General features: G+C 49.9%; 1 protein-coding gene across 10 annotated transcripts in view; it reads right to left on the reverse strand.

Annotated features, from left to right (window-relative positions):
- TMEM200B (transmembrane protein 200B) overlaps nt 1-13758 on the reverse strand; it is a 103726-nt gene that overhangs the window by 48248 nt on the left and 41720 nt on the right. For 5 of the 10 annotated variants that reach the window (XR_016443682.1, XM_090058850.1, XM_090058849.1 and 2 more), the window contains exon 1: nt 2807-3242. The exons of 2 other annotated variants lie outside the window; for them this stretch is intronic. Coding sequence is in view for 1 of the 8 variants with exons in the window: in XM_090058847.1 (XP_089914973.1) it covers nt 3109-3289 (181 nt within the window). In the remaining 7 variants the exon portion in view is untranslated. Of the gene's footprint in view, nt 1-2806; nt 5279-13758 lie in introns of those variants that run through there. 3 more of the 10 variants (XM_090058847.1, XM_090058854.1, XM_090058853.1) reach the window with 3 other exon arrangements.

Consider the following 13758-nt stretch of genomic DNA (forward strand, 5'->3'; position numbering starts at 1 on the left):
TCAGCTTCTCTTTCCACTCAACTCTGCAGTGTCTTAGCAGCAAAGTTAGGTGACCTAAGAGGCCTCTTTCATCTGTCATTCACCTCCCAGAGCTCATGCAGGCTTGCTCTGTACTGTATCTGTTCCAGTACTTTGTCTAGTCCAGGTTTAAGCAACTCAAGCAGCGGGGATTTTGCACACTTCTCCAGTCAGAGTCCCTCTGCATGCTCATGGGTCACAGAGCCCAAGCTTTGCCTGGTTTTCAATCTTGATTTTCTGTTGCTCAGCTCCAACCCTTGAATTTTAGGGATGCATTTTTACCTTGAACAACGGTGCTCCCCTCCCACGGGAGTTTGCACCCTTCAAAGTAGCTCATTGTTATTCATTCCCTTCCTTCTTTTCATTGCATAGGAAAATCAGCACTGTCCCATCAAAAAGAAAATGAAATAGAAACAGCAAGACCTCTGTCTTTCTCAACCAGAGCTCCCTAAAGTGGACGTAATTGCTCACTACATATCACCAGCTCCCTGTTAAGTACTGCCTCTGTCTTAGCTTGGTCGAAGTGTCACGACAGTTGTGATACTTATGGCCCTGCCCATCACCAGCAACGTAACCTGATGCTGTCGTGTCCTGACGCAGAAAGCATATGAGTAGCCTCCAAATTAACTGAGCTCTTTTTAATCACTCAGTTAATTTGATTTTTCCACAGCACCTTTCAAGCAAGGGTCTACAGGGCTTTATCTGCATTAGGTGTTAACCCACTGCACTTTGCAGCCAAGAAGGTTGAGAAACAATATCCCCATCTAATATACAGATTCACTGAGCCACAGAGGGAAAACAGGACACAGGATCCCAATTCCCAGTCCTCTGGCCTAATCACAGGGCCCTGCCCTCCTCTGAACATCCTGCTTGCTTAAAGGAGAGGGAAAGACAGGCCTCATCAAACATGGGGCCACTTTATCTCAAGCAGCCACTTTGCTCTTTGCAAGGGAACAAAAGTCCATTGAAGACAAAGAAAACTCCAAGCACAACAATCCATCTTCTTTACGGGGAAAGTAGGAAAGAAAGAAACCAAATACATCCGTAGGATATTGTTACGAACCCTCCGCATTTCGCACAGAGATACTGCCCAAATAATGACCTATCTGCAGAAACATGTTGGGGGTTGCAGTGTCCAGACGAGTTAGTGTGTCCTATATCTGTCTATGTCTGGACCAGACTTTGTGGTGTTATGTGCTTGCAACTCCCACTCCTTCAAGTGGGAAGGAGGTGCTCAGCACCTTGCAGTATCAGGCTGAAGGAGCTTCTTCAAGAAACATGCTCTGTAGAGGTTCAGGAGCCGGAAAGGTAGTGAGTGACACTGCCAAGGTGTCCTGGCACCTGGTTCTCCCTCGCTCTGGGGTGGTCTCAGCAGCTGTAACCCCAATTTGTTTCCAGCAGCAGAGGCAGATGCACAGGACGTTTCCCCGCAGAACGGGCTCCTGCAGGACGACGGATTCTGAGCAGAATTTGCACCTTGAAGAAAACAGGCCGGCTACAGGATGCCAGGGCAGGAGATGCCCTGGGCTCCAGCAGATATCGGGCGCCACTGGCCCTGCAAGGGGTAACCAAATCACTGAGCATGCTGCTGACCCACGTGACAGCCTGGCCAGCGGGTTAGCAACCAACTGGACTTTATGTATCAGTGCATTTTTTGGCTGTGTGACCCAAACCGTAGCCGAGCTACCAGGCTCAACACTGCACATCACAGGTGAAAAAGGGACAGGTGCCTGAAGGGGAGCACAGTTTGCTGTGGGTTGGTTTAGGGACGGAGCATTGATCCGCTGGGGCTGGCGGGGCGTATTCAGAACTCCTGGGCTTGTTTTTCCCCTCAGCTCCGCCATAAATTCATTCTGGAAGTTGAGGTAAAGTCATTCAAGGGTGCTACGGTTAGTCCCTCGGCCAGGATGAAGCCTGTAGCTAGCAGCAGAACTGGAGCAAGCCGTGAGCACGCAGGTAACCCAACCAAACTGCAAAGTGACCCAGAAAAATCAGAGCAGAGGGCACTGCAGGCTCCAGAGGGAAGACTGTGCTGCAAGGCGGGCGCTTGGGGAGCGGCCCCCCCACCTGCCACACCAGAGGACGCGAGACCCGGTCACCCAGCCCCCAGCAAGCTCCCCCTGACTTCCTCGGGGCCTTCCCTTCTCCGAAGTGGGGCTCTGCACCAAGTAAGATTACTCTTTTCCGCTGCTCCGGCAAAGGAGATGATTGCTAATTACACAGCCTGCTTTAAGCAGATTTGCTCTGCTAATTAAACTCATCTCTATGGCTGGGAAATGAACTCCAGCCTCTCACAAGCAGGAGAGCAGGCCAGTTAGATGGCCACTTAAGTCGTTACCGCGGGGGGGGGCCGCCTGGCTCCACACCGGCCCGCCGGGTAGCCACAAGCACGGGCGGCTTTTCCCACCCTCCTCCGAAAACCAGACATTTCCAGCGCTCAACTTTTCGACAAGCAAAAAGCGTAAAATCCGGGCCTCTCCCTTCCGGAGAAAGCCGCGACCTGCCCCGTCCTCGTAGCTCCGCCAGCTAGGAGATGTCGAGGGGGCTGCAGCGGGGTTTCCGCTCAAAATGCCTACAAGTGGGAAAGCCGCGCGCAGCCGGCCAGGCCGCCGCGCCGGGGCAAACGATGCGGGTGAAAACATGTGGAAGAAATCGCCGCGGAAAATAAAAGACCCCCGAGAGCGAGAAGAGCTTGGCCGGGACGTGGGGGGGCCGCTGCCTGCGGGACTCGGCTCCCCGCGCCCCGGGAGCACCTGCAGCCCCGCCCGGGCCCGGGCCCGCCACTCACCGCCGCTGTCGGGGCGCCCGGGCTGCCCGTCGCCGCCGCCGCCGCCGTCCCGCGCCGCGCTGCTGGCCGCGGGCAGGGCGGGGAGGGGAGGGGACCCCGGCGCGCCGCCGCCCGCTCCCCCGGTCACGCGCCGAGCCGCATCGCCAGCTGTTCCGTTCACGCCGCCCCGGTTTCCCCGCGGAGAAAGAAAGTCGCTCCGCGCCCGCCTCCCGCTCGGTGGAAACTTGCGCGCGGGGGCCGCGCTTGCGGCAGAGCCGGGGGGGCCGCGGTGCTCCCGTCACGCTGTAACACGGGCAAGGTACCGGGGGGGGTCAAAGCGAAGTGCGGTGGCGCCGGATCTGCTGGAAGCGCTTGCCCGCCGCGGCTGTCCCCGCGCCCGGGGGAAAGCGAGACGGAGCGCCGGGGCCCGAATCGCCTTACGGGATTTCGCTGCCGACGCGGAGTTTCTGAGCGGGGTGCGGTCAGGAGAAAGTAGCAGTCCATTTTCTTTAGCCTTTCTTTCTAGTGCGCGCCGCATTTTCCTGCTGTTCGAGGAGCCTGCCGCCGACTGTGGCCAGCAGGGACTCCAGGAGGCGGCCTGGGCCTTCGGCGGACGCGCTGGACTTGGACTCAGCGGGTGCCGATGCCGTGTCCAGCTCCACCATGGGCCCGCTGTCCGGCGGGGCGCAAGTCGCTTCGCATCTCCCTAGCTGTAAAATGGAGAGAAGGAGTCTTCCTCCTGGCTGTGGCTTGAAGTGGGATCCAGTACCTACTCAAGCAAACTGCGGAGCGAGGAGGGCCTGCGGACAGAGATCTCCTGCCTTGAGAGCATGTGCCCCGCTTGCCGTAGTCGAGGAAATCTCTGCAATAGCTGCCAGTCGTGCGTGGCCTTGGACGCACACTTTTTGGCAGGTGTGCCACAAGTTAAGGCCTGCTTCCCATCCTTTCTCAGGTGCCATCCTCAGAGGCGTATCTGAATGTGGGGGGTGCTCAAGCCTCTGGCTGCAAGGAGCTAGGTTAACCTTTCCTTGGCCTTACGACCACTGCAGATTTATATGGAGGGGAACAAAAGCCCTGAATTTGATGCTGGCTGCACGGCCAGGGAAGGGTTAACCTGGCCCTTGGCACTGACACCTCCTCTCACAGCAGCATCCGGCCCTCGCTCTGCTCCGCTTGGCTGGAGGCTCAAAGCCCCCTGCCCCCACTCCAGCATCTCCCTTTACCGTGTGCCTGGGCCTCATGTGCCACTTGTGGGATGTGCTGTGCATTGGCCACCTGTGGCCCAAAGTGGATGGCTGACTCTTTCCAGGAGAGGGCATAGTGCATGAACATTTCCCTTTTCATTATCAACTCTATTTATCCCCCTCTCTCATGTACTTATGATACGTGACTTTATTATTCACAATGCAAGCTACAGGCTTCAAGTCAATCTTTTGGAAATGAAATATTTGACATCATCCCTTGAAGAAGTGTTTAAATTGAGTTCTGAAGGTATTTCTATTGTCTACATATGCACAGGAAAGCTTGTAAAAGCAGTTTGAGCTATGCTGGTACATGTCTTTTCCTCTGAAATAGAATGACTCTGATCCAAAATCAGCAAGAAGAGGTGCAATAAGAACAGGCCTCAAATAAAGTCGCAGACATGAATGTACCCGCAATGCATTTCCATCGCAGCCCAATGAACAATTGATCTCAAGTCAGAATTGCAGTTGACATTGTGATGCACTGAAACTACTGACCACATTGCTCACACTTGTACAAGCTACGTGTTAATGCACCAAACACATCCAGTGCCAGCGTGGAGACAGGCACTTGCTGTGTAGATTCAACTTCATCAGCCTATGCGCTGTTGGTGTCTAGAAGCCAAGTTACAAGCTCTTTAACGAGGAAGAACACCCCTTGCCATCCCCTTCCTCTCCCCCCTCCTCACCGCTGTTCAGGAGGGCACAGGGAGAAATCCTCCCGAGAAACTTCTGTTGAAGTCAGTCACTGTTGTGACGAAGGGGTGCTGAGTTCGGTGCCCTGTGGAATTACAGGTCTCCCTTGAGAGCCATGGGGTCTGATTCTCCACTCAGTCCCAGAGTCCCTTAACCTGGAAGCAAGCACGGGGGTTTTCCTAAGGGGTCTACCATAGGCACAAGATGGAGCACCTGCCAGGTGGCCTGTCCAGTGGGCAGAGAAGGGAACTAGCTTTCAAAGGGTCTTGGGGTCTCTTCCCAGCTTTGCCGCTGACTTGCTGGCTGGCCTTTTCACACTTCTCCATCTCGCATTACCTCCTTCACTAGGGTATTGCAAGGCTTAATTAAAAAGCAATGTTTGGGAAGCACTTTTGAGGTCCTTGAATGAGAAGGGCCAAGGATTATTACTCTGAGTTTCAGATTGCTAGCTCCGCTCTTGAATCAGAGTGCTGCAGGGCTGACCCCCATGCACCAAAGCAAATAAAGGTTTCCAGGGACAGATTATTCCGGGCTGTGCTTCTAAAAACATTTAATACCACATTTAAGTCCCTATTCACCACTGTCTGAGCCTGTCTACATTCAGCATACGCTAGGAGAAAACAATTCTTCAGAGGTTTGATTTCTATTCAAGCTCAATACAGAGGCTTGCCAGGCCTTCCCTGATGGTGAGCAGCACATCCTCTGGCACTGAATGCTCCAGGGGACCTATAGCCTCCACAGGCTGCTTTGGGAGCTGGGGGCTTCTGCTTCACCACAGCACTAGCCAGAAGAGTGACACCAGCTACAGTGAACAGCCCACCTAGGACAGCCTGCCCATTACCCCAGTGCTTCCCAAACTTTTCCTCAGCATGACCCCATTTATGATCCCACTTCCTCAGCATGGCCCCTCACTCCCCCACCCACAGTGCTCTGCCCCTCAGCAGCACCTGAGCCCCAGCTGCCACCCATGGGACATGGCGGATGCCGCGGCTGGAGCGGAGCCTGGTTCCCTGTCCCCTCTCCATGGTGGTGAGGAGGATGCAGCTTGGGGCTCCTTGCCCTGCTGCCCGTGGGCTCCACGGCCCAGAAGGTCAGGGGCACTGTGCCGCCATGCTGAGATGCCCCCTGCTCACCCGGCAGCAGTGTGGGCACAACTCCATGCTGTTGCCACCCCTCACCTTGGCAGCCATGGTGGTGCAGCACTCCCTCCCACGATCGGTCCCACACGCTCAGCTGCAGAGGCAGCTTCTGCCCGGAGCCGGCGTAGCCCAGCTGCAGCCCTGCACCCCGCTGTGGGCATAGAAATCACAGGGGCCACGTTTATCGCAACTCCATCTGCTGACGTTGTGACCCCATTTGGGGTCGCGACCCACAGTTTGGGAACCACTGGCTTATCCTGAAGGCTAGGATGGGGTAGAAATCCAGAAGGGGCAGAGATAGGGCTGCTGGAGGCAGGAGAATCAATACAGGCAGCAGAACTGAGGTAGGATGTGCAGGATTCATTTGGAGGGGTTTTTGAGGGGGAGGGGGAAGGATTTATTGCTAGGTAGGAGATGGGCAGATGTGAGGGCAGGAGCTGCTGCCTCAGCAAAAGACCAAAATCACTGTAGTCAGTAAGTCTGGAAGAGTGGGCAGCATTAATTGTCACGCACAGAGGAGTTCAGACACTGGGAAAATCAACCTATTTTTGAAAAAAGAAATCCCATGATTTTTGGCACGAATCTCATGATTTCCTCAGGAGTGGGGGAGGTCCAACGATGGACTTCGATCTCTCAGTCTCTCTTATCTTAGAACTCAGACATCCCAAAAGGCTGCAAGGAGGCGGGAGGGGAAGAGTGATGTTAGATGGCAATTTAACCTAGCCAGGACCTTAGATCACAAAGAAGGAATGTTGTTGTGGATAGGCTTAGCGCTCGGGGTGGGGATGACTCATGCTGGAGAACATACAGCTGTTGGAACATGATTTGGCACCGGCTTTCAGGGGCAGAACAACCTTCCCTGCTTGCAGGAATTGGGAGCAAAACCTCGGTGAAGCAGCCCCTCTGAGGTGCCAGTGCTGGTCCTGGCAGAGGTGTCTGCTGAGCTGCCCCAGATGCTGCTGCATTGACAGTAGCTGCATGTGCTGCTCCACCAAGCCACTTCTGGAGCATTGAGACGGGTGGTGTCCTGCTATCTCCTGTCCAATGGGTGTTGGCAGACCCAGACAGAAGCATGGGCGAACCAGGCAGCTGGACAGAAAAGGGGGCTGAAAATGGGGAAAAAAAAAATTACAATTGCAAAAAAATGTTTTAACATTGTGCACACACGGGACTGGCAAATGACAGTGTTAGCAATTGAGAATGAACTATTTAAAGACATCAATACTACAGATGTGATCCAGACTTTTGCAACAACAACAAAAATCATGATCTCTGGCAAAGGAGGGCCCAATATTAAAAGTTCGCCTGGGGCTACTAGGGGTCTAGATACGGCACTGGGTGTTGGGGTTGTCTGCCTACTTCCTGAGCAGCCCTGACTGGCTACCTGGAGTTGAAGCAGCTAGTCAGAGGGGCCTGCTCCCAGGGAGGCTTAACATTCCCCAAGAGGGCTGGAGGTGAGAGGATCTCAGCCTGGCTTGCAACCACTCAGGAGCAGGCCTGCAAACCACCTGCACCATGCATGCATCTTTGTCAGACTCTCTATTTGGGCTCGTTGGTAAATAAATTGATCCCCAGGAATGTGTCCTTAAGAGCAGATTTCCTGATTTGTAGGCTCTGAGACATCCCACAAATAACAAAAAAAATTAAAAAAGAGGTGCTCACCAGGTACGGATATCCTGCAGATTACACTGAGGAACAGCTGGCAAGAAGGGACTGACCAGTAGGACGGCTCAGGGCTGTTTGTGGGAGGGAGGTCAGGGTACCTGTGATGGAGAGCTGGCTGGTCAGAAGGGGGCAAGAGAGGATATGGGTGTGATAGTTGTGGCTGCTGGGAGGAGAGGGGAGAGGAGGGGTGGTGAGTCATGGGGAGCCTGGCTGATGCCTAACACCCGAGTTGTCCTTGACATGGGGGAGCTGGACTCGTGTTAGGACAGGAGCCTAAGAGTGCAGGGAGAGGAGCTACTTGGGACTTTCATTTCTTCCCCTGCATCCAAGTTACTGCAACAGCCTGCAGCAGTGAGTCACTCCACAGTCCCCAACAGATCTGAGAGTGCTTGTTAAGGAGACACTGCAGCCTGTTACATAACATAAAGCAGGCAACAATCACCATTCCCACTACGCAGATGGGGAAACCAAGGCACAGAAAGGGGCTGTGACTTGTTCAGGGTCATGCAACCATGCAATGGCAGAGGCAGAACTAGTCCCAGCAAGTTACTTGTTAAACCACAGTGACCTTGAGTTACTCAAGCCTGTGGCCACAGGTTCCCCATTTATGAGAGAAGACAGGAGCAGTTTGTGGTCGTGAGGGATCCTTGTGGATGAACAGACAGGCAAACCCACTGTTCTGGACTGCTAGAAGTCTGCACAGCACAAGCAGTGTGCAAATCTAGTTCTTGTTTAGGCACCTAACCGGGAACTGAACATCCCCGAGTGTCCAGCCTCCGCAGATCCTGTCCAAATTCCAACTGGGTCATCATATCCTACATGCCTAAATTCCCCTCACAATTTTACGTGCATCCAGGACCCTTTGTTCCTTCGTGTTCTGTACTGCTGCTGCAGAAATTGTACAACTGCCACATTCTGCCCCAGAGGCAAGACCATTTCAGTAGTAAATAAAGCAATCTCTCTATAAGTAGATTTTTTACTAAGTGAGGACACTAAATTCTGTTTGGATGAGTTACTCTGCAAGTGCAAAATTACCATCTTTATGTCACTGGAAAGAGTAATTATCTTTAGCTTTTCAACAAGGTCTTAGAAAGGACCTGAACTTGAAGTTTGCAAATATTAATGGTCTCTATATATAGGAAGAAACTTATTATAAATGAATAAGCCTAACCAACCTGTCAACAATTTTAGAAGATTACTTCTGCCGATTTGACTTTATTATTTTTTAAAGTAAGGACAGGATACTCTTCTGCCAATTTAGAAGCCTATTTTGCAAAGCCTTACTTACATTGGACTTGATCCACTGCCGCCTTTCACCTTATGGTACAATTTACAGCGTGGCAAAGTAGGTGTGAAATGCTACCAGTCTCATTTATGGATCTGATTATCCACTTCTTGGTAAAGTAATACTTATTCATGCAGAGAGGCCTATTCATTTCTAAGTATTGTTCAATGCAAAGGTTGCAGATTGGGCTCTCGCAACAAGCAAAAAGACAGGACCTCCGGTTTAAAGGGGCTTCATTGAGTTACGTACAGCTAAAATTTTGGCTCTCAGCTAACGAGATTTTGTGCATGTTAAAGTCAACAGAAACTGTTGTAGATGGTAACATTACCCTGCTGCATTTGCAACGCTTACATGGCAGCATCCTGCTAGAGTAAAAGAACCAGAGAGTGAAACTGGCTGCAACGCCAGATTAAACTGACCAGTTAAGTGAACCACAAACAGCATCAATACTAGCAAAAAGAAATGGCTTTGATATTTAAAGTTTTCAGTACTGGCAATGTGGGATGGGGAGCCAAAGGAGGAAATCTGCATTTAAGCAGTTCTTAATTTCACCCCATGTCTCTTTAGATCTACAATACACTCTGAACTGATTACACATCTGCAAGGAATCAGCAAGTGCCAGAGTTAATTCCCTCTGAGCACCTCCCCACCTCCCCCAAGGATAGCTCACAATGGGAACTAGTTTCCTATTTGTCCTACAGGGATTTTTTTGCACTGGAATGGATACATCTGGCTCTGTGGATTCTGCCTTACAGGGGCATCAGTCTCAGAGCTTAATTCACTTGGTCATGAGGAGGATCAGGGTATGGCTCCTAATCTCAGACCCACGAGCAGCATCAGCATTTTCAGTCCCTAGCAGAAGGGACTTGTCACACTGTCCACTGAACTCTATTTTGCTCACTACCAGGCTTTGTAAGGGTTGAGGAGGGAAGTGCTGGACTCCTTTGCATGAGAATATAACTGGAAAATAAGCCAGGGTTTAAATTTAGAGCTCACTAACTACTCTGTACTAACTCTTCATGCTCACAGGCCACCTGGCAAAAACTGGGCACTAAAAAGCATCCGCACAGGGTGATACAGCAAAGCATCCAGCCAGCTGTAAATGTACACCATTGTTTACTCTGCATTACAGCAATTTCCCTTGGTAGGCAAACTTGGTAAAGGACTCCAGCGGCAATTATCTCCCTCTCAATTTAGCTAGAATTTTAGATTGGCCTGCAGAGGTTCTTTTTGAGAACAGATCAAAAGACAGCACCATCGAAGATGAAGTTTCAGAGGGGCCACCCTAAAAAAAACCCTCCATTCAAATCCCCCCAGCACACTGTCTCCAGACTTTTATATTCTGGGAGTGCCAGGGGCCCCCAGGACTCCATTGTATTGGAGCTGCACCAATATGCATACTCTTTGCTTTAGAGCAGGTGGAAAATGTTGCTCATGAAATAGTTTTCCCCATCAGAAAATGTGATTAGAAAAATGGAAGTGTAACTAGAGTTACCACAGTTTTGAACACAGCACCGATACCTGTGGCAAATATTTCATAGATGTTAGGGCTGGAAGGGACCTCAAAGATCATCAAGTCAAACCCCCTGCCCCAGGGTCAGGAAACCAGCTAGGGTCAAAGGAGCCCAGCAAGATAAGCATCCAAACGTTTCTTGAATGAGTCCAGAGTAGGTGCCTGCACCACCCCTGGAGGGAGTCTATTCCAGGTCTTGGGGGCTCAGACTGTAAAGATATTTTTCCTTATGTCCAGCCTAAAACAGTCTTGTAGGAGTTTATGACCATTGGTTCTTGTTTTTCCTTGGGGCGCTCTGGTGAACAGATGTTCTCCCAGATCCTGATGCACACCCCTTCTGTACTTATCAGCAGCCACCAGGTTCCCCCCGAGCCTGTGCTTTTCCAGGCTGGAGTCCCGTGGCTCTCAGCCTCTCTTCATAAGACCTGTTCTCTTGCCCTCTGATTATGTGCATGGCTCTCCTCTGGACTCTCTCAAGCTCTCGACATCCTTCTTGAATTGTGGAGCCCAGAATTGGATGCCGAGTACAAGGGGAGGATGACAACCTGAGATTTACTTGAGAAGCATCTATGGATGCAAGCCAGAGTTTTGTTTGCTTTACCAGCTGTGACATCACATTGGTGGCTCATGTTCATCTTGTGGTCAATCATGACCCCCAAGTTTCTTTCAGCTGTAGTGCTGGCAAGTGTAGCACTGCCGAGCCTATAAGCCTGCTGTGGGTTTTTTTCCCCTGAGGTGGAGTACCTTGCATTTCTCAGGTTTGTGTCCACCCACTTACTAAGTTTATCCAAGTCAGCCTGGATCACTAACCTTCAGCCTGGATCACTAGCCTAAAGAAATATGTGTGTTCTTTAGTATATACCTACAGAATTCAAACTGAATCCTTCTCAGATTGCACTCTTATAGCCGGCCTTATTAGTGACACACAAGATGATATTACTGCCATGGAAAGTAGGACATCTGCAAAGGTTGAAATCTGATATGATGAGATGGTGCAGCTTGTGTCTACAGAGAGTCATGTTTAGTAGGCTTAACCACTCTGAAAAGTTTGATGCGATTCAGACTGAGTTCTTAGAAGGTTTTGGTAACTAAATTATTACTCCTGGCATGCTTCCCTTTTCTTATTCTATCCCTCCCTCTTCCCTCCTACATTTTTTTTCTTTTCCTCTTTATTACTTGTGACAGGCATGAACATTGTTAAGGTTGACATGTATATTACATATTTCTGATTTTTGTGTTGCAGTAAAAAAATCAATAAAAATCATAAAAGAAAGAATATGTAAGTGTTTTGCAGGAATGAAAATTCTGACTGAATCAATATAGCAAGAGCCTGTCTAAATGTTTTGTCTTGACAACTTTTATGCTATCAACTTAAAAAAAAAATGTTGAAGTGGAGCACTTTAATAAGTTGGAAAAGAAATATTTTGAAATATTTCATTCCATAGCATTCCAAAATTGACTTTTCACTCCAATTCAGAACAGGGCCAAGGCTCAACATCTCAGCCTTTCCCTATGAAGGGAATTCTGTTTTTCAGCCAGATGACAAACCTAAGATAAGATAAAAGATAACGATAAAATTGACCATTTCTGCCCTATTCTGCTTTATAAGAATTCCCCTACTCATTGCTATATTTTGTTCTGCAACATGACAGGATCCCCTTGATCGCCTGTCTCTTCCTTGTATGTACCAGTACAAACTCATGCTTTCCAAGTCTTCCATGCCCTGAACCTTTGTTCAGATCTGATTTTCCTTCCGTTAGTTTGAACAGTGGTTGGGGTCATTTATGTCACCCTTCCCCGTGTTTGTTGTCTGTCTGATAATTTGCATCGAAGGCAAAGCCAGCCTAAGGAAGTGTTAATTAAAACTGTTCAATAATTAAATCACTCTGCTTAGTGTTGGGTGAAAGCAGTCCTAGCTTCATCTGCTGGCTCTGAGCTCAGCATAGTGGCTTACACTCGTTATATAAGGTTAATTTTATTAGTGACTTGCTTTGCTGGAGGCACAGACCCATTATGAGGCGTAGGTTTCCAGAGGTTGTGCAACTGAAATTAGAAATCCCCATAAGGAAGACACAGCACTAAGAAGAGAGGCAGTCGGCACTGAGATTCTGGACCTAGCTGCTTGGAGGATGGCAGATGGCAGCATTATCAGTGCTAAAAAGTCCTGGAAAAGGGAAGATGGGATGTGCGCGGGGATAAGGGACAAATGCTCTAAACATTGGGACTCACTTCCTTCCCTCCTGCTACTGGCCTGACAGAGCTGGAGGGACCCACCCAGATCAGTGCTTGAGCACACAGGCACAGAGACAAAGCCCAGAGTTAGTACCGCTGACCTGACAAAATCTTCTCGAGAAGGAAACATGTGGTGCCTGTAGGTCCATTCAAAGCCTTTATGAGTCTTAACAGACCTGTCCCCACAGTAGCACTTACATTGTGTAAAGGCATAGCCATGCACCTGTCTGTGATATGAGATCAGAGTCAGAGGTCAAATTTTGGGAAAAAAGGTACAAGTTCAGTTCACAGTGGATATGTGCACACATACTAAGTCGACTTAACTTAAGTCAATTTAGCTAAGCAACTTATTGTAAGCGACATCGGAGTAGCTCCTTGATGAGATGACAGCAATCTTGGGAGCTAAATCAATTTAACTAATGTGACTCAAGATAATGCACTTTGGCGGTGTATTATTGTGTACCACATTTAATTTGACTCTGCTCCACATATGTGTATCTGCTCTGATAGTCAAATCAACTTTAAAAAGTTAAGTCGGCTTAACTGTCAGAAAGATAGTATGTGTGTATGCAACCAGTGTGGTTGGTATTGAATGACAAAGTGATACACTGAAAGCAAAGCAGGAAGAGGATATTGATGCTCATTTAAGCTGGCCAAAAACAAACACAAAAAACCCCACTCTCCAACAAATGGGTTTTAAACAACAGGAATGAGTTGTTGGGGGGGAGTGGGGGGGAAGGTTATTGAGTTTTCTGTTTTGCATAATATTCCACAAAGGTAAGAACAGGTTTGTTTCAATTTCATTTTGTTTCTCCTCCTTTCTTTCCTCTGCCCCAAGAAAAAGGGGGCAGGTAGAATAGGGGTCCCTATAAAAAGGGGATGCTCCAGTCCATCATCCAGCCCACCGATTATTACCCCATGGTCCTTGTCCATGTGGGTACTAACGATGCGGCCAGGAGAGCCCCTGATCGCCTGATGGAGGACTACCATGCTCTGGGAGGCGTGCTGAGGGAGATGGGCGCACAGGCGGTCTTCTCTTCCATCCTGCCAGTGAGCGGTCGAGGCAGACGCCACGAGATGTGCATAGCGGAGACCAACTGGAGGCTACAGGAATGGTGCTTCGAGGCGGGCTTTGGCTTCCTCAGCCATGACCGGCACATCGTGATGAGAGACATGCTGGGATGGGATGGGCTCCACCTTTC

The sequence above is a fragment of the Crocodylus siamensis genome, chromosome 7 (assembly GCF_052110815.1).
Source record: "Crocodylus siamensis isolate JL-2025a chromosome 7, ASM5211081v1, whole genome shotgun sequence".
Classification (NCBI taxonomy): Eukaryota; Metazoa; Chordata; order Crocodylia; family Crocodylidae; genus Crocodylus; species Crocodylus siamensis.